The sequence below is a fragment of the Mastomys coucha genome, unplaced genomic scaffold, assembly GCF_008632895.1.
Source record: "Mastomys coucha isolate ucsf_1 unplaced genomic scaffold, UCSF_Mcou_1 pScaffold22, whole genome shotgun sequence".
Taxonomy (NCBI): domain Eukaryota; kingdom Metazoa; phylum Chordata; class Mammalia; order Rodentia; family Muridae; genus Mastomys; species Mastomys coucha.
Window position 1 is genome coordinate 144,609,127 of NW_022196905.1, and position 21,440 is coordinate 144,630,566.

Below are 21,440 nucleotides of genomic sequence, written 5' to 3' on the forward strand. Positions count from 1 at the left end.
TCTTGTGTCTTTGCAGTTCTCCCAAAGCACTGGAGCAGGCATGCAATATGGGCCAATTAATTTCTAAATTTCTTAATGCATGTCAGCACTGTAGTCTGTTAGTGCAGAGAAATGGACTTCCTGTCTTATGATAAAACACTGGCCACTAACCCTAATCCCCAAAGAGGATGGGGAACAGAACAGAATGACGAGTGGAGAGAGACAAATGAGGTTATCAAAACACAGCACAGGGCCTGCTTTTGAAGGGGGAGGGGCGGTTAGACTCTCATGAGGGATGAAAGGAGATGTGGAAGCAACGGGAGTTGATGTGAGCCCGCACCTTATTTTATGCTTGAATGTCTATGAACCACATGCATGAATGTCTGAAGAGGCCAGAAGAGGGCGCGATATACCCTGGAACTAGAGTCACAAATAGTTGTGAGCAACCACGTGGGTGCTGGGAACTGAACCCAGGTTCTCTTCAAGAACAGCCAGCGCTCTAACCACTGAGCAACCTCTCCAGCTCCGCACTGACACTTATCCAGACCAGGACCCAGGGTTTTGCCAGGGAGGTAGATGAATAAATAGTTTTTTTTCCCTCTAAGTCATTGTTCTACTTCCCAGTCAAACAACAATTAAACAGGTCCCCAGTCATCACATTGAATGCGTCCTTAACTCAAGTGCATTACATATCTGAGGAAGCTTGATAACTCTACAGGATGACAGAGCGGAGAACAGGGACACGTGGTCAGGAGACACAGGCCTCCAGCCCCAGCACTCAGAAGTTAAGGCCTCGAGATCTATCCACTCTGCTCCAGTTCAGAATCCTAATTCAGAAAACTGCTGATATTCCATAAGGTTTGAAACCTAGGTTGGTGAGTGCTTCCTTAGTTCTGATATAGGAGATGAAATAGGTTTAAATGAGGCCTATTACCAACATCACATACTGCCCAAGGTTAGGGAACCTGAGAAGGAACCCCAAATGTACTCCTTCATAAGCTACGTGTATTAAACTGAGCTCCCGGCCATGACCATCTCTGCTCTGTTCAGCTGGGGTTCCCACAGTGGCCCTCATGCTTGGCTATAATCATTGAGGGTATTCCAGGCCCATCATGACTGGGCCCTTTCGTTGGCTTTGGCTCTCTGGACCTAGCACTTAGCTTCCTTCCTTACAGTAACTGCTACCTTTCATTAAGGGCACTCCATCCCCGGGACCGGGCACTCTGAAGAGTGGGACACATTTGAATCTTTGCCCTGTTGAAGTTGGTTGGTGAAGATGGCCGTGCGTTACTGATGCTTGGGTGAATGCCAACAAATTCTAATTTCTGCTTACGGTGGACCAAGTTGTTGCACACTCTATGGATCCATATGTTTTTTATTGAATGCTATCTACTCAATACACTTTATAACTGTTTTATGAGCGATAGCTCACCTCTCATAAAGTTCACTACTTAAAAATGTACAGCCCAGGGGCTTATGACATAGTCAAGAATCAGGTGCCCAGCGCCACCAAAAAAAGTGCAGTGTGCTCATATCTCCTCCAATGAAGCCTCTTCTCTAACAAGCACTCTCAGTTCCGTGCCGCTTCACCCTCCACCCCCGCAACCTCTGATTTACCTGATCGCTGCAGAGTTTCAATTAAGTGCTTGTTAGACAGTACATTAGAACAATCTCTCCGTGAGCCTAAGTCTAAAACCCAAACCGCTTTGAGTCTGCCTACTACCAGCTGTGACCTTGGCCAGGCAGGTTGTTTAAGTTGATTTAGCTTCTCCATATGATGAAGTTGAGGTGTGTAAGAGCAATTTCAAGTTGTTTTCCTTTTTTTTTTTAAAGCAAGCCAACACAAAACCACCCACCCCCCAGCGCTCTATGATTTCATATTCCACCCTAGGGAACCCGTCCTGCGGAGCCCCGGCCCTCGCCCTGAAGAAGACGCTTCCTCTCTCGCCTTTCTTTGGAGCTGTCTATTTCTGGGTTGGCAAAGCAGAAGCTCCGGGTGCCCGCAGGAAGCCTCGCCCAGCTTGGGTCCACACCCTCTAGCGCGCTCCTGGAGAGGGCCTGCCCCGAGGGGCGGAGCCAGCCACTCCCACAGCCAATGAGCGAGCGGCTGGGGCCGGCGCCGGGGGCGGGGCTGCACTTGACAGTGGCGGTCGCCCGGCAGCCGAGCGGGCGCAGCGGTGGAGCGCGGCGCGGCGCGGCGCGGGCAACGGGGAGGGCGCAATTCGGCAGCCCTGGGTGGAGCAGCTGGCGGCGGCGGTGCGATGCTGTGGGTGTCCCCGGGCTCTGGCATCGCGGCCTCTTCCTAAGGTACCAGCTCTGCTCACCCCTCCTTCGCCCCGGGAGACCCGCGCGCCTGGGCAGTGGCTTTGTGGAGCCGGTGGGTGGGGCTGGGCGGGGCCGCGCCGTCGGGTCGCTTCCCTCCCGGGAAGATGTGGGGGAGGAGGGCCGTCTCGCCAGCAGCTGACGGCATCCCCACGCTACGTGCTCCTCCAGCCCGGTTGTGTTTTCAAAGAGGGTTTGTTCCGGGACAAAGTTAGGTGCGGAGAGTTTGATGGATCCCTGGTCCCCGAGGCCGTGGAGGAACCCGTGGCACACTACCCTGTATCCCTACACCGTGCGCTGAACTGGAGCGCAGCGGACCGCTGCACTTTCCCACAGGAGCAGCCCTGCACACTAGGAACGCTGCAAGAGGAAATTGCTCTGTGGGACTCTCCCTGGGGAAGGAGGCTTTCTGCAGTCACATCTACACCTCAACTTGGTGGCTTTTACTTGGCCACAGTGCCCAGGATAAACCTGGTTTAACTAGTGTACTGTAGAATCAAGATCTGTGCTTTAAAGCCTTCACATTTTAAGCCTACTTTACTTTCTAACTAAAGATCGCAGATACACTGCGCACAACGGGCCAGCTACGTGTGTTGAATTTAATATCTTATTGCTTTGTAGTTCGTATTGGCTTGCCTTTAATAGTGGGGCAGATGCTGTGAAGCGGGGTTGGGGGTGGAGAGGGTTGATGAAGTTTTGACCCACTTCTCAGGGTGAGAAAGGAAAAGAATGCAGAACATAGCCAAAAGTTTCAGCTATCAAAGACGGATTGGATGAGCACTATTTACAAGACTTTCTGAAATGTAGACTAATTATTACAATTAGACTCAACCCCATGCTGGTTAAGAGAAATGGAGAAATGGCTCAGTGGTTAAGAGCATCGGCTGCTCTTGCCGAGGACCTGGGTTTGATTCCCAGCACACAGAGCTCACAAACATCTGTAACTCCAGTTCCAGGAGATCCAACGCCCTCTTCTGACCTCCACAAGTACTGCATGTATGTGGTACATATGTACGTAGGCAAAACGTCCATACACATAGAATAAAAAGAAATAGATCTGTTTAAAAAAAAAAAAAAACTGGCTTAGCCAAGAATGTAGAAATCGGTCTACGATAAGATATCTTAGTAGCAGTAGTAACATTTAGCTACTGCTTAATCTCGCAATTAGCAGATTTTAACAAATAATGTTGAATTCTATCCAATTCTAATACTTTCCTGATCACACATGGATTTTCACATTTAGACTCTTCCTATCATCATACCTTACTGTAAAACAACTTTACAATCTCCTTATCCAAGGACATATTGTTCAGGTCTTTATAATTTATCTACACACACACACACACACACACACACACACACACACACCGTATTATATCTTACAAAACCTCATTTAACAAAATTTCTTTCGTGTACAGCATTGACTCTGTGTCGGGCACTCTCTAGGTGAGATTTAGAGTTTTGTTTTGTTTTTTTTTTTTTTAATTATTGCTCTATCATCCCTACCTTTCTTAAGTTGTCTGACTTCCCCCATAGTTCCAGTGGCCTTTGAACTCCCTGTGGTCTCTTTGCCTCCCCCGACCCCCAAGGGTTGGGATTACAAGCATGCATCACCATATCAAGCTGATTTGACTTTATTTTAGATAATTTCTTAAAAACCACATGGCAAGTAAGTGATCAAGGTAGGATTCAAACCTGGGTCTGCCTGACTCCCTGCCACTGTTCTGTGGCATCTCCAGGTTTTTGAGAGCTGCCCTGCTGTAATACAATAGGAAATTGAAATGTATGTCATCTCCTGGCCTGACAGGTCCAACTTATTCGTAACACAGAATATTTCTTCTCCCCGGGCCACTGTGTGCCCTGTGTATAGAGGGGCAACCCCAAGTCTCTTCCATGCTCCATCCCATAGGTCTGACTTTGGATGTCTAGATATGTGAAGACCTTGCCTTTCCTTTTCAAGCATCCCCATTCCCCACTTAATGCTTAAGAAGTAATCTACTCTCTGTCATCTGAGGCTATTTTAGCTCTGTGCACAGGAGCACACCTTGCTGATTGGCAGCAACACATTCCCTGCAGTGTTCACAGTGACTCACAGGTCCTGCCATCCCAATTGTCAGAGAACTCCTGACAGAGGCGGCCTACATAAAAGGAAAGACTAAAATGAATTTGGGGGGGAAAGGAATATTAATCCAAACCCCCTCGTACTGACCAAAAGGAGTGAATCTGGTGTTCTGGGGATGGGAAGCAAGCCTCCTTCACAGTGGGAAATGCCTCATCTCTGCAGTGGCCTGGTAGCGTCCTGATGAATCTGGTGGCACACCTGTTTCTAATTTGATATTTTACTGAGGAACTTGTCGTTTGACTGGCCAACATTAAAAGTCATATCACAGTTGTGACCCAGTAACTTTTGAAGCTGTCCCTAAAAAAATTAACTCTGTTATAATTTACAGTCATTGTTGTGGATTTTCTTTTCCCAATGGTGTGTGTGTGTGTGTGTGTGTGTGTGTGTGTGTGTGTATGTGTGTGTGTGTGTGTGTGTATGTGTGTATGTGTATGTGTGTGTGTATGTTTTCTTGGTATGGTCTTCAACTCTCTTGGGTTCAGGATGATTTCACAGTGCTAAGCTTAAAAGGAAACAGGGCTGTGACCTGCTACTGGAAAATAAAACCCTATTCTTGGCATTTGGCTTTATTACCCTGAGTGGTTACAGCCTCAGAGTCTGTGTGTATACTCTGGAGTTTCAAATAAAGCCTCCTGTGCGATGGTTTCCCCCCCCCGCCCCCCCCCCCTCTGTCCTCTCCAGCAGCAGTAAGGTTTGCTTGTCTGAGACGGCTAGCTCTTCCCCATCTCCTGCTTCTAAGCTAGAGCCAAATGCCAGGGAAAGTAGAACCCGATGTTTGATTGTTGTGGTGTTCCTGCCCCAGAATGGAAGGTGAACCAAAAACGTGTTTAAACTAAGGATCCCTACACTTCTTTAAAGGACTAGTGGTCTGGGAAACTACGTGGAATTGGTGACATTTTCCAGTTTCCTAAATGTATCACAAAAGCACTATGTGTGAAGATGCCATGAACCTGCAACCATCAAAACCCAAGTCTCTCACTGTGTTCCTAAAACTCCTCACGAAACAATAATCCATCTTGGTTTTTTGTTTGTTTGTTTGTTTGTTTGTTTGTTTTCGAGACAGGGTTTCTCTGTGTAGCCCTGGCTGTCCTGGAACTCACTCTGTAGACCAGGTTGGCCTTGAACTCAGAAATCCGCCTGCCTCTACCTCCCAAGTGCTGGGATTAAAGGCATGCGCCACCACTGCTTGGCCCATCTTGCTTTTTAAAATCATATTTCACTCACTCTAAAATATCTCAGCTGCAAGATTTTATCTGTGTGTGTGTGTGTGTGTGTGTGTGTGTGTGTGTGTGTGTGTATGTGTGTGTATACACATACATACACATATGTATATATATCATATGGGCAAGTGAAAATCTGGACAGTTTTAGGACATGTTAATCCCAACACTGTAGGTATAGGTCACACCAGTTCACTATGGTTTGGAGTTCCCTTCCCTGGTGTCCTAGCTTGCTTTCCTTTTGCTGTGATAGAACACTCTGACTAATAGTAACTTGGCTTATTGGGTATGCTAGTTTTTGTCAACTAGATACAATCTGTAGTCAGCTGGAAAGAGGGAAATGGCAATTGAGGAAGTGTCTCCATCAGATTGGCCCATGGGCACATCTGTGGGGGCATTTTCTCAGTTAATGATTGATGCTGATTGATGTGGGAAGACCCAGCTCATTGTCTGTGGTGCTAACACTCAGGCAGACCCTCAGTGGTAATGGGAAAGCATCTACAGAGAGCAAGCCAATAAGAGGCATTCTTCTGCAGCTCTCTGCTTTCGTTCCTGCCTTGAGCTCTGGTGATGGACTGTAAACAAGCCCTGTTCTCCCCAAGCTGCTTTTAGTTTATTTATTTATCTGAGCAACAGAAACCAAACTAGGACACAGGTTATGCTCTGTGCTTGGGAGAAGCCTAGGCGTGCATCTGGAGGCAGGAACTGAAGCAAAGACTACACAGAACATTGCTTACTGGCTTGCTGCCTCTGGCTCCTGCTCGGCCAACTTTCTTACAAAATCCAGTACCAAAAGTCCAGGATTGGTACTTCCCACATTGGGTGGGCCCTTCTGTACCAATTAGCAATCGAGAAAATACCCCCACAGACATGCCCACAGGCCACTGTGGCAAAGGCTATTCCTGAAGGGAGGTGAGGTTCCCTCTTCTCAGCTTTCCTTGGCCAGTGATGGACAGACAATGTGTATGCACAAACCCAGCCATGTAAGGTAGCTTCCTCAGTGCCTGACTTTCTTCTGCCTTGCGATTGATGCATTTGTATCTTGCTTTACAAAGCACTATGGAAATATCCACCAAAGAGAAACATTTTTTTAAGTAATCTGCTCTTTCTGCCCCATTGCTCTCTCTCCTGCCTTGGTGCCAACATAGATACATCTTGCAGTGTCAAGTCATACATGATCCTTGTTAAAGCAACTTAAATGATACATTGTTGCATTAACTTTCCCTGGGGAAATGTGAACAAATGGTTGCTCACCTCAGATAGGGCACAAACGGCAAACCAAAGAAGCGGTTCAGTCCAAGCCTAGCTTGGATGAACCAATGAGTTCAACTGGGGTCACTTGCAGGAGTGTAACCACTTACAGGTGCCTCCTTCACTGAAAATTAATATCTGCCCCCAGCAGCTACCTGCTTATACATCCTGGGGAGGGGTGGGTCTCATGCCGCTGTGGTGCAGACCGTAGCCTCTGCAAGGGAATGCTCGTGGGCTCAATCTTGTGCTGCTCTACTGTGGGCAATAACAGTTGCTCTCATTTCAAGATAATCCTAGCATGTTATGCCCAGAGCATGGACTCCCATGACATGCAGCTCTGTAAAAGTGAGAAAGAAACAGACATCTGTGGCTTAGCTAATGATGTGTTTGTGTGCCCCCACGGTTGTCAAATTGTCACCAATCTTAATAGATCATCAGTCTTAAAACATACACAGTTCTCGTGGCTGTTTAAATGTGGGTAAGACAGCAATGGCTTATGCTGGTTTGCTTATTGGACTGTAGGCTCTGGGAAGGCAGAAACCATCTGTGCCCTGTTCTGCAGAAGATGGAAGCCACTTGGGATAGCAACACACAATAATCATGTCTAGAATGAGTTTGAACACCCTCTATGCAAGGCATGGAAAGACTTCAAAGTGTCTTCAAATTCTGGTGTCTATGAAAATGCCAGCTGCACGTCAACAGTGAATCCTGCCTCTGATCTACAGAGGCCCTCTTTAAAAATATTTGATGGCGCTGGGTGGTGGTGGCGCACGCCTTTAATCCCAGCACTTGGGAGGCAGAGGCAGGCGGATTTCTGAGTTTGAGGCCAGCCTGGTCTACAGAATGAGTGCCAGGACAGCCAGGACTATACAGAAAAACCCTGTCTCAAAACAAAAACAAAAACAAAAAACAAAAACAAAAACAAAAATATTGATGGGATTACAAAACTAGTTAATGGTAGATTAAATTTTAGAGCTTTTTATTATTTCTCATGGAAGGAATTTATGTTTCATATCCAGGCCCCTTTTATACGACCTAAAGTCACTTTAGGCTTGCTTGAACTCTATGCTCAGTGTTTTCTTCTTATGCAGTCAGTGTATTGTGTAATGAACAGGAAAATGTCTCCTTTCTCCAGTTTGGCCACTGAAACAGGAGTCAGAGCTGCACGGCCTTCCCTGGATGTACAGCACTGAGCATCTGCGTTTTAATGCCAGCAGGGGCTATGCATAGAGTTTGACATGTTGCAGAGGAAAAGGAGGAAGAAAAAGAGAGAAGGAAGGTACAAAGAAAGGGATGAAGGCGTGGAGGGGAAGGGAAGAGAAGGAAGGGAGGCCAGCCTTGCAGTACAGTGTAGTCCTTAATCTGTCCATGGCTGTCCAGGAACCTGTAACGAATGCACATCTCCCAGAGAACCCAGTCAGTGTTAGTCACAGTTGAGCCTGCAAAGATACAACTGCCTCCTTCACAGTGACAGTGGGGTCTGAACACATAGCTCCCTTGTAGGGTTCTAAGCTCCATCCTTGCTACAGCTGAGAGGAGACTAATTTGTGTGGGCTGGAGGTTACCGTGGAGTATGCCTGGCTACAGGTGTTGCAGTTAAGTTTTAGTACTGTGATGGTAGACCAGGGCTGAGTCTTTTATCTAGTAGGAAATATCTTTGTTTGTTTGTTTGTGTTTCGAGACAGGGTTTCTCTGTGTAGCCCTGGCTGTCCTGGAACTCACTATGTAGACCAGGTTAGCCTTGAACTCAGAAATCCGCCTGCCTCTGTCTCCCAAGTGCTGAGATTAAAGGCATGTGCACTACTGCCCAGTGGAAATAATTTTAACTGAATTTTTTTTTTCTTCTTGCTCCAGCACCACTCTCTCCGGCCCCAAAGAAGTATTTATTTATTATATGTAAGTACACTGTAGCTGTCTTCAGACACCAGAAGAGGGCATCAGATTTCATTACAGATGGTTGTGAACCACCATATGGTTGCTGGGCTTTGAACTCAGGACCTCTGGAAGAGCAGTCCGTGCTCTTAACTGCTAAGCCATCTCTCCAGCCCCTAATTGAAAAATTTTAGCTATATACCCATAAAACTTAAATATAATTGCTTTTGCTAAGTATTGTTAACATGAGGCAAAGTAATGGAAATTACAAGGAAAAAAAAGTTTAAAACTTGCTTACTGAGTACAGAGACTGGGATGACAGAAAACTCATTGCACAATGTGGAGAATATTCTGATACCTGGTGTAATCTGATGTAATAAGAAACAGAAATAATTGTCATTAAGAAAGACATTCTTATGTTATATAGCCATGTTCTCCTAGAAGGCTAGCTTGGCATAGTTACCAGAGCTTCCACATGCAGGGACACCAGGCCAGGAAGGAGAAGGAATGAGGGGTAGTGTGGGCAGGAGAGGCGGGGTAGGGGGCTGGGAGATGGAGCCCCTTCAGCAGGCAGTCTGGAGAGTCTCTGATAGGTCAGTACCAGTCGCTGGGGTTACAGTGGCCCACAATATGTGTTACTGAAAGAGGTGGGGTAGGCTCTGATTGGCTAGCAAGACCCTGAGATGTCAGAAGATCAAGATACAGAGACTAAAACTTGTAGTTAATACATGGGGGGGGGAGGGGGAGAAGTATTTTGATGGTTAACTAATGAATTAGTCCCATAGATACATAGAATGTTCTATAAAAGGAGCAGAAACGCCTACCTTTGGGTCTGATGGATGTACTCATGCAGTAAACATTAATTATGTCTGAGTCATCATTGCCAGATGGTCCAGCCATGCTGTGCTTAGTCCTTAATGGCCTCGGTAGTCAGGTATGAGGTGTTGTTCCTGAGAAAGCCAGAAAGCATGTATTGTATAATAAAGCTCCCCTTGGGTAAGCCACCGTAATGAAAAGGACATGCCATATAAGTCAATTAGAAACTGAACCGCTAGCTCGCAGCTGTTGTGGTTGCCTATACAAGACCTACAGAAGATCAAGACTCTCAGAAGTCTAGCATGGAGATTTGGCAGTGGATTGGTTGCTGGGGGACAGAGAGTCCTTTTTCCTGAGGGTTGTGGTCTCAGGAAGGTTGTCTGTGGATCCAGCAGATGACCCCACTCCTGTATGAATATGAGTTTGTAACCATTTCCCACTAGCAGCCCCTTGTCAGCCAACAAACGTTTACTTGATCCTGGGGATACAGATGTCTTAGTTACTGTTCTGTTGCAGTGAAGGGGCAGCCATGGCCCAGGCAACTCTTATAAAGCAACTGAAGTCTTGCTTGTGGTTTCTGAGGTTAGGTCCATTATTGTGGCAGGGAACATGGTGGCATGTATGACACTGGAGCTGAGAGCTGATGTGCAGGCTGAGAGACAGACAGACAGACAGACACAGACAGACACAGATAGACAGAGAGATAGAGAGACAGAGACAGACAGACAGGGATAGACAGAGAGTGCATGCCTGGGCCTAGCATGGGCTTTTGAAACCTCTCCTCGCCTACACACACACACACACACACACACACACACACACACACACACACCTTCCAACAAGGCCATACTTACTCCAGAAAGGCCACAACTCTTAATAGTGCCACTGCCTGGCATCTAAGCATTCAAATTTATGAGTCTATGGGAACCATTCTTACTCAAACCACTACATTAGGTAGGTGAAATAGGAAATAGGTGTAAAAATCAAGCATTTGCTACTAATAAATAAATTTATTTTTAAACAGCTCTTTGGTGTACACATAATCTTGCTGTTTATTAAAGACTACAGCAAATTTGCATACTAATGAGATGGATCTGCTTGTTTGTTTTGACATAAAGAAATTATGACTAAGTATTAGATACTCCGAGGCATCACACAGCCTCAATGTTTTTCAGAGTTGATCAATATTTTGACCAATCAATACTGACAATACTGCTTCTCATAAATAACATAGTATTATAAAATGGTAGAAGTGTGTTTAGAGCCATTTTTAAAAATGGTTGGAAATTCTATTTTTAATCCTGAACTAAAATCCTTTAAGGATTTCTTTCTTGTATGAAATTCAAGTCAGCAGCACAAATTCAAGCAGCAGTTTTAAACTCAGTCATTCTAAGGACACCGTCCAAAGGCACACTATTAGAATAACTGCTGGTGGAGGAATAATGGGAGGGAAATATTAAATCTCTGATTTCCATAATTAAACCATTATATTTCAAAACAAACAAAGAGGCTTTTCATTACAGTAAGAACACAACAGTTGACAATGTGGTGTGGTCTGCAATCGGAGCCAAGGTTTCGGGCTGTGTTCAGGCATGTGCTGTGTGTTCACTACCAGCACCACAGTAAAATAACATACAATATGGCTAATGCTGCTAGAAAAACCTCCAACTTGTTACAGGTTTGTTTTGGCTTCTCTTTTGCTAGTTGTGTGCTCAGGAGCCATTTTACTCTTGTCAACTTGTTGTGACTCACAGTTTAAGAACCTGGGGTCTGAACAGTGATGTATAGCAGCTATTGATATTTATTAGTGTTTACATCGTATTGGGTACTGTAACTCTCTAGATATACATGGCATGCTGTATGTAAGTTTGTACAAATCTGCACTATTTTATTTAAGAGGCTTAAACATCCGTGCATTTTGGTATCCTCGAGGGTCCAGTTCCCCGTGGATGTGGAGAGTGATGATATTGAATGTCTGGGGCATAAAAAGGGCTGTGAGTCAAACAGATCTGAACTAGCTGTCCCTTTGTGCATGAGAAGCAATCGATATCTGCTGAAGGCAGTGTGGTTGGCATTGCCTTACGGGCTTTGCATTTCCTGTTTAGATCATTTAATCCCCTGTGCAGTGCTGCCAGTTACTGCTGCTGTCTTATGGATCAGGGAGCTGAAGAGCAAGCAGGTTAGGTCTTTTCCCAAAGTCACGCTGACAGCCCATGAGGGAGTTAGAGCAGAGAGCCTGGCATGTCCTAAGAACTGTCACTTCAGCACTAGGCCCCTGCGTCTGTGCATCCTTGTCCATCATGTGGGGCTATGGGTTTCTTCCTGGCTGGTCGGTTCTATGTCTATATGGTCATTTGCATCAGGTATCCAGGGTGCAGATGCTTCCCTTGCTACTGCTGATTTGGGGGACTCTTGTGTGAGGGTCTTGTGAAAGTTGCAGGCGTTCCCTCTTTCAGATTCAGCCCAGCCAGGTCCATTGTCAGGACAAGACTCTGCCTCACCCTTCACCATCACACACATACACACACACACACACACACACACACACACACACAGGACTCCCTTACCAATCTCTTCAAGTCCAGCTTCCCCAGAAACCCACGTCCTCTCACATGAACAATCGGATGGGTGTGGGAGGCAGATGGAAAACGAGGCACTTTAAAATGAAGCAGAGCAGAATGTTCTGTATCCCCCCCCATAGGAGGCTTCCCCCGCTTGCACAGCCGTAGAATTAAATCCCCCAAAAGTAGAACAAGGGGAATGCTTCCATTCAAGACTCATGGGCCGAGATTAGGAGCTGTCATCTTTACTTGCTGGCTTTTAAATTCTAGATTTGTTTTCTTCTTCAGACCATAGGCACCTTTCAGCGCCTGTCTAAGCACTGACTAAACAGTATTTTTAACCACAGAGTCCACAGCTCTAGGTAGCTAACAGATCTTAAACATTCTTGCAGATATCCTGGAGCCAGTGAGGTCATCACAGTGCCCCAAGTGTGTGTGTGTGTGTGTGTGTGGTATGCATACATGAATGTGTTCATGCATGTGTATGTGCGCCCGGGTGTGCACATGCACATGCGTGTGTATGTGCGTGTGTGTGCATGTATGTGTGGTGTGTGAATACATGTATGTGTTCACTCGTGTGTATGTGTGCATGTGTGTGCACATGCATGTGTGGTATGCATACGTGTATGTGTTCATGTATGTGTATATGTACGTGTGTGTGTGTGTGTGTGTGTCTGTTCACATGCATATAAAGACCCACGGGTGGAGTCAGTCACTCTCTACCTTATCTATTCATTGAGGGGGGAATCTCTCAGTTGGGTTTACAGTTTGCTGATATGATTTACTTAGCTTGCCGGCTTGCTCTGGAATCTCATCTCTGCCCTCCAAGGGCTAGAACACCTGGCTACACCATCCATCCATTTTTAACATGGGTGCAGAAGATCCAAACTCTGGTCTCCATTCTTGCCTACCAAGTGCTTTATCTACTGAGCTGTCCCTGCAGGTCCCAGTGCTAAAATACTTCTAGATTATTCTAATATGTAAGTGAATAACCATTTGAATATTTAGGTAAGAAAATAGGAGAAACTATCCATAAACCTACCCCCTCAAACATGATTGACATTTGAGTTTTTATTTCTTTTCAGACTATTTTTCCAAGTTTTCATGCAGTATTTACAAAAATAGACCCATTCAATAAGCTACTTTATAAGCTGTTTTTCCCCAGGAAAAAATTATCCCAGATATCTCTCCACAACAGTGAAATAATTACATAGATTATTTTTCGCAGACTGAAGCCATCAGCCTTCCGTTCCTGTGCTTAAGACACTATAATAGCCACATCTTGGAGCTGACGAGATGCCCCAGTGGTTAAATACACTTATTTATCTTCCAGAGGACCTGGGTTCATTTTCCAGAACCCACATGGTTGTTCACAATCCTAGTGGTTGTTCACAAACTCTAGTTCAAGGAAATGTTGCCTCTTCTGACTTGTGTGGGCACCTGAACATGGGGGCACATACATCCACTCAGGAACTGCCTACCAACACACACATACACACACACACCCACACGCATACACATAAAATACAATAATAATAAAAAATTATAAAAATGAGTAAATATAAAAATGCTCGCTTCTCAATATCGAGGCTTAGGCCTGTATCCATCTTGACACGAGAGTTTTTGTTCCTCGTGGAGTTTCCTAGCAGCCTAAGCTCGGCTTTGGCTAAGTGAGACCTCTGCATTGGGGTCTCCCTCCACCCAGGCCATCAGTCTTTCACTGTAAGGACTACATGGGATCCCAGAGTTCCTGGTGGCTTTGATGGGCTTTTCCTGCCTAGCATCCAGTGATGAATGAATGTCCTGTGACACACAGCCCCATTTGCTGCCTCTTTAAACCAAGTCCATCTGCCCATAAAAACTGCCATTAAGAAGCCTCCTCCACCTCCACCCCCATCTTATAATTAATGTTTCTACAGCTGGCTCTCAAGGATTACTTCTCTTGGGAGCATAGCTACCAAAGGTAATTGAAGCCCATGGATGCTACCCCAACTGCATGGCCGTTTAAATGCCCCCCTTCCCTGGTCTTGGTGGCTGCTCACAAATGGACGGCTTCCAGCTTCTCCTCCATTGACTTTCCCTGGATTCAGAGTCTAAGAAGCAACCGGGCAGCCAAACTTTGGTTGCCAAAGAGACTCATGGAAGCAGCGGGTCCTCGTTGCCAGCCCTCTGATCCAGCTGAGTGTGTCACCCGTGAGATTTACTCCACCCCGCTTCTTCTCACCAGATAGTGTGCCCATGAACAAATAATGCACATGTTCCTTTTGATACCACTCCTCCAAAAGCAGATCATAGCTCTAAAATCATGTTCTAACTAATTGGTATTCTTTTGTTTTTCAGTGGCCGTGACTGTTTTATTTGGGTCTGTCTCCGCCTTGCCCCCCAAACTCCTGCCAAAACCACAAACAAATCAAAACAAAAGAAATACATATAATGTGTGAGTGTGTATGTGCCGTCAGTGTAATATATAACGGTACACATTTTTAAATGAATGAGAGTCCTCCTTCTCTAGCTGCAAGTCGCTTTACTCTTTGAGTTGCCCCTTGGCTGAGCATCTTGAACTGACTAGCTGTTCACTCCCCTTCAGGCTTTCCTGTCTCCTGGCCAGCAGGACTCTCTCTGCCACCCCTCCCCCAAAGTGAAGCCTAGACCACCAGTTTACTCTGTCAGCCTCTTGTCTCTGAACATTTTTGTATCCCACAATATTTTTTTTTCCTCTCAGCAAAGACATGGATGCATCTGAAGAACAAAGTTTGCCATGTTTTCTATGGCCATTGCGACTGTAAGGTCCCCTGAGAATGCGTAACTAATGTAAAAGATCTTTTCCTTAAAGGATGCTATTAGCTGTTCACATGGCAAGGTTCTTGGTGGCTAATTGAATGGAAGCCATAGGAAGGGTCACTGCCCTCTTACATCATGGATGCTGATCCAGGCCATTAAGGTTTAGGTACCACGAAGCACTTATCTACCGACATGGCTTCCCCATGTTGGCTTTAATAAGTGTCTGATTCATCAACAGAAGCGGTTATGGGCCCTGGAGTCTTCTGAAGCCTATTTAAGTAAGCTATCAATAACCTTAAAAGCTTTCCTACACTGATGCTCACCACCACTTACTGGCGACTGCAAACTGGATGGGTACCTGCCTCTTGGTTTAGCTTCTCCCAAGCATTGGTTACACAAGGTATTTATCAGTTCATGTGTTATAACATGTGCTTTTCTTTGGACTTTTAAACTGAAATGGAGAACTGCATTCCTTGTTCTATCATGTCCTTCAGTCCACAAATTAATACTAGCTGTGTTGAAGAAATATTATATGTGTATTTCATCCCTAGTTAGCAGAAGATGGTCAGGGTTGGCACAGCCTTCTGAGCTTCCAGCTGGGGCTGTGCAATCAGGAAGCAGCTAGAACAAGAGCCTGAGCTATAACCCACTCCCACGTCCCACCGGCACCTGAACCCCTTCCCTGTACAGTATCTTGGCTAAGGTCTCAAAGAACTCCAAAATGTAAGAACCACAACCCTGGTGGTGCTGCTGCTGCTGCTTCTGCTTCTCCTCTTCCTCCTCCTCCTCTTCCTCCTTCTCCTCTTCCTCCTCCTCCTCTTCCTCCTCCTCCTCCTTCTCCTTCTTCTCCTCCTCCTCCTCCTCCTTCTCCTCCTCCTCCTCCCCCCTCCTCCTCCTCCTTCTTCTCCTTCTCCTCCTTCTCCTCCTCCTTTTCCTCCTCCTCCTCCTCCTTTTCCTCTTCCTCCTCCTCCTTCTTCTCCTCCTCCTTCTCCTTTGATCTCTTTTGTTGACTCTGATCAAACTTTACTCATATTTTGGAAGAGAAGAAATTTGAAGTGGCCTTATATGCCCCTAAGTTCTGCAATGGGGAGGGGATGGAAGAAAGGCATTTAAACTCACATCCATTAACTTCCTGACATAGAGTGAACCCAAGATATCATAGATTCGAGGGAGGCTCAGGCTGTCCACTCCTGACATGGGCTTGAGGTTGGGGAAGATACTGAGCTGCTTATGAATGGCCAAACTGGTTGCCACCCACCTTTGTGACAGTTCTATTGCTGTGGCTCCAGAGGACACATAACCACACAATGTTAGTTCCAACTCTGGATCATTAGTCAAGGTACACTTCAGAGCTCTAAAACTCTAAAGCACACCTTGTAGGTAGAGTTCTCTAAAAGCATGTTTTCTTTTGGATCCTGGGTGAAAGCTGATCACATTTATTTCATTTTTATCTGGGCTGTGAATTCCATATGAGCATTGATGTTGAATGACACAAACTAATGCAATAGACCCTCCACTTAAGAAATGATGAGTCAGGCTGGAGAGATGACTCAGTGGTTAAGAGCACTGACTGCTCTTCCAAAGGTCCTGAGTTCAACTCCCAGCAACCACATGGTGGCTCAAAACGATCTCTAATGGGATCTGATGCCCTCTTCTGGTGTGTCTGAAGACAGCAACAGTGTAACAGTGTACTCACATACATGAAATAAATAAATAAATCTTAAAAAAAAAAGAAGAAATGATGAGTCTGGGGACTGGAGAGATAGCTCAGGGGTCAGGATGTGGGTTGAGTTCCCAGCACCCACATCAGGTGGCTCACAGTTGCCTGTAACTCTAGCTCCAGGGGTATGTGATGCCCTCCTCAGGCCTCCAAGGCCACCAGCACACACACAGGACACAGACACACAATCCCATACATCTACATAAAAATAAAGCAATGGATCTTTTTAAATGACTTTGTCTGAAATAGTGTGTATCAAAATTAAGTGGAGCCATGAACATGTCCATTTCCCATCCAATTAGATTGCAAGAACCTGCATATTGTTCTTTATTGGACCACATATCTGCCAGTGAAGACCTGAGCCAGTATCCTGTTCCAGGAAATTGGAATAAAAGCAAGCAGCATTCAGTTTGGGTGATTATTCTATTCATCTAATGACACTACTGTAGCTAAGACTCCATCTTTTAGAGGGGAATCCTTGGAGACTTGGTTTCCCTTTGTTGTTAGTTGGCTGAATTCTGCCAAGCTTTTGAATTCTTGGATCTGCTCATGCATCTTATCGGGGAACTTGAGTGAGGTTTCTGGGCTTTTGCAAAGGCATTTGCTTGTGTGAGGCTCTGTGCAAAGGGAGTTCCATTTGGCTTGAATGCACACTCTCTCTTCCTTTGATTCTATTACCATGAAAAGACGCTGACCAACAGCAGCTTACAGGGTGGGGAAGGTTTATTTTAGCTTACAGCTTAGCTAACAGGAAGCCAAAGCAAGAACCAAAGGTGGGAACTGAATCCATGCAGCAGTTAACCAACAGAGTTGGCGTGCTCACACCATCATTAGGATAATTAGACAATTATCATGAGCAGAGAGAGTGCTGGATCTACGTAGAGTTGTGTGTCTCAGATATAAGGTACTTACTGGCCATGAATTAAACTACTTGAGACTTGGTGTATGCATGCATCCCCAAAGAGCTTGCCTTTCCCAGTACATACCTGACAATGGAACGAGTCATCTTTATTTCTTTCCAGTTGATTAATCCTTTGATGGAGTAGGAACAGTCTGTCCATATTTTTATTATGCCTCTTAAAGTGCTTTTTCTGTCTCATGCTTTATCAGTATTGTGAGCAGACCAGTTTAGAATGTAAGACATTAGACATTCATGGCTCGCTTGGTCAGCATTTCAATATAGTCCTGCAGCAGTGTCTTGGGGTGCATACTGAATTGCTGTTCTGTTAAAACATTTTGGCTGCAGGAGAAGGCGCGTTTGTGATAGCAGCTCTCACTCTGGTCCTTGGGTGGCTTTGAAATTTTACATCACTGCTCAGTTCTAGACTAGAGTCGCTCAGTCTTCATTTCTTTCTTCCACTGTAACAGTCACCCAGAGTCTGGACAGTTTTTTAAAACTGATTGCTGGGGCTGGAGAGATGGCTCGGTGGTTACGAGCACTGACTGCTCTTCCAGAGGTCCTGAGTTCAATTCCCAGCAACCACATGGTGGTTCACAACCATCTGTAATGGGATCTGATGTCCTCTTCTAGTGTGTCTGAAGACAGCTGCAGTGTACTCATATACATTAATTAATTAATTAATTAATTAATTAATTAATTAATCGTATTGTTTAGCAAATTCAAACCAGGTAATTTAGGTCCCTGAACCATTCTGAGCCAGGGGTTGTAGGTACTTTTCTTTCTGGCTCACAAGTGTGCTTGAGATAATCGCAAGCCAGTCCTTTTCATTCTTAGGTTTGTTTACTGCATAGAGTTTTATGTTCCTGTTCAGCCCAGACTATTCTGTCCAATCAGGAGCAAGTGTGACCATCGGTGACTGATTTTCCTGGGATTTGCCAAATGTCTCAGTGAAGCTGCCCTGGGATTTACAGTATAGAAATCTCTCCCCAGTGGGACTCAACTCAGAGTGATGAGGAGAGGCAGTCCCTTCTGTCACTATCACCAGTGACAGTATTTGTCTGGAAGCAGAATTTGATGTAAGAGATCGGTCTGTATGCAGCATGGCAGACAAGCCGAGATCTGTTCCCAGCTGCCCACTCTTCTCCAGGGCACAGTGTCAGTTTCATTTCTGTAGTTGTGAGGAAACACCATGACCCAAAGCAGCTTGGGAAAGAAACGGTTCGTCTCAGCTTACAGGTCCTGATAATAATCTGTCACTGAGGGAAGTCAGGGCAGGATCCTGGAGGCAGGAGCTGATGCAGAAACCATAGAAAAGAGCTGCCTACTGGCTCGTTCTTCCCAGTGTGCCCAGTTTTACTTTCTTATACAACCTACTTGCCCAGGAGTGGCACTGTTTGCATGTGGATCCTCCCACATCAATCACTAATTAAGAAAATGCCCCACAGACTTCCTTACATGCTGACAGTTTGGAGGCATTTTCTTAACTGGGGTCCCCTCATCCCAGATGACTCTGGCTTGTGTCACATTGACAAGAAAACTAACCAGGATAAGTGTGGCCCTTGGACTGTGGGGTGAAGAGGCCAGCGGTGGGGACAGAAGAATCACATAGTAGAACCTGAACAGACCATGCCAGGTCTTCACTTATCCTCAATGACTAATCTCACCCCAAGCTCATTCACCCAAACCTGGCATATGTAGATGGGTTTTGTTTGGTTCTTTAAAAATAGGGATTGTGGTGCCTACTTCACAGGTTTGTTGTAAGGAGCAAACGAGAGTCTCTGGCCAGTGCCCTGGGGGTGAGCCATTTAGGTGCAGTGTAAAGCCAAGGCCAGCAAAGACCAAGACCTGATCAAGAGCCGTGGGCATCTCCGGGTGCCTTTCTTGATAGTCAGAAATGTGAATCTACATAGACGATGCCATCTGTCTGCTGTGTTCATCTCTAGCGCTGCACACAAGTTTTAACTATAATGTCTTAATGAGACCTGCAGGGAAGACAAATCAAACTCAGAATGATGTTTAGAGGTGCTTGTGCATGTGTCAGTGACATCTTAATGACTCTGGCAATTACCCCAGGAAGATTCTCTAATCAGCCAGACTATGCTGACTTATCGGCACTGGGCCATATATTGTGTTTCTGCATTTCTAATGTGACTACCTGGAAACCCAAATCATTAAGGGGAAAGGCATCATGTTTTGTATCTCGATAGGGAATGAAAGAAAGGCCAGTGATACTTCCCTTCAGGAAACGATCCAGCGCTAGCGACTTCACACAGCAAACAGCGTTTCCTCACTCATTTTACATTTCAGCCTCAGAACAGCCCTGCTGTGGCTCTATAATTAGAAATAACATATTTGAATCCAGAAGCTAGGGAAAATGTCAGGCTCGTTTACTGCCCTCTCCCCCACATGCACTATATTTATTTGGTTTGTTATCTTCTTGCTTGATGAAGAAAATTTATTAAATATGTATGTTAGAAAAGGAAAACAGATTGACTCACATTCAGTATTGGGGACTTTTACCCTAGTTATTACATTTGGGGACAGAAACCATGGAAAGATTTTTCTTGTGGTGTTTCTGTATTAACACTTTAGTCCACAAGAGTTTGTTATTAAGTGTCTCTCCCGTGAGTGCCCATGAGGACAGCAGTGGGATTTCCTGTGCATGGAGGGTGTGCCCCAGGGCACTGTAAACTTTTGGCTCTGCAAAGCTGATGCTGCTTGTGCGATTGCTTTGCTGTAACCAGCTTTGCGCATCCGAAGGAACTTAAAACTGATGGCTGGAGAACACCTACTCTTTACTAAGACTAACGTATAAAAGCCCACAGCTTAGCAATTTCGCTTTCAGATAGCCTGTTTGGGTTGTTGCTTGACTGACTGATTATTTAAGATTTCTTTATTTTGGGGGGAGAGAGTTTTGGAGGGAGAGAGTACTGCACATATGGAGGCCATCAGGCGTCCTGGAAGAGGAACTACAGGTGATTGGAAACCTCCCGATGTGGGTGGCTTCCATGGCTCCTCCAGAAGAGCAGCAAACACTCTTTACTACCAGGCCATTTTGACTGCCACTTTTCTTTCTTTCTTTCTTTCTTTCTTTTTTTTTTTTTTAAAAAAAGATGTATTTATGTATTTTATGCATATGAGTACACTGTAGTTGTCTTCAGACACACCAGAAGAGGGCATTGGATCCCATTACAGATGGTTGTGAGCCACCATGCAGTTGCTGGGAACTGAAATGAAGATCGCTAAAAGCGCAGCCAGTGCTCTTAACCACTGAGCTATTTCTCTAGCCCACGTCGCCTCTTTTCCAAATAGTCTTTATTGGTTATGTTCCCACAATCAGACTGTGGGTTTGTTGTAATATCTCAATATTTCGGACAACTACCTTCAAAGATGGCCTGTGTGCTGATGGGTAATTCTAAGAGAACGTGAGTTTCTTCGGTCCTCAAGGCCATCACTCTTAGACTGTGCTCTGACCACAGCATTCAGTCACTTCTCTGCTAGTACAAGGCTTCTTACCCCGAAGGTCACAACATAATGGGGGAGGAGAGCAGTGTCACAGAACTGAATGTACAGGTTGCAAAAGATTTTCCAACAGTAAAAGATTTCTGAATATGGCCAAAATTTAATTCAAAACCCAATGCAAAATGAGTCTGGTGTTTCGGGATTTGCTGGCTGGCGTGGCTTCTGGTGACTTCACCACAGCCTTGGTTCAGAACACGGGACACTGGCTGTGGCATCATGCCTCGCAGTGCCGAGTCACTGCCTGAAACACCCCAGCTTGTGTGTGAGGCTGCTGTGTATTATGAATCACCTGTTTTTACTGCCTGGGCAAAGATCTCTGCCCTTATAGCAATAGTAGTTTCATTACTGAAGCCAGAGACTTTTAAATCTTTTTT

At 45.3% G+C, this 21,440-nt stretch overlaps 1 protein-coding gene across 4 annotated transcripts in view; it reads left to right on the forward strand.

The window, feature by feature from the left end:
• The first annotated feature begins 2,059 nt into the window (after positions 1-2,059).
• Fry (FRY microtubule binding protein) overlaps positions 2,060-21,440 on the forward strand; it is a 407,497-nt gene continuing 388,116 nt past the window's right edge. For all 4 annotated transcript variants that reach the window (XM_031338824.1, XM_031338826.1, XM_031338825.1 and 1 more), the window contains exon 1: positions 2,060-2,286. In XM_031338824.1, coding sequence (XP_031194684.1) covers positions 2,075-2,286 — 212 coding nt within the window. In that variant the 5' untranslated portion in view covers positions 2,060-2,074. The remainder of the gene's footprint in view (positions 2,287-21,440) is intronic.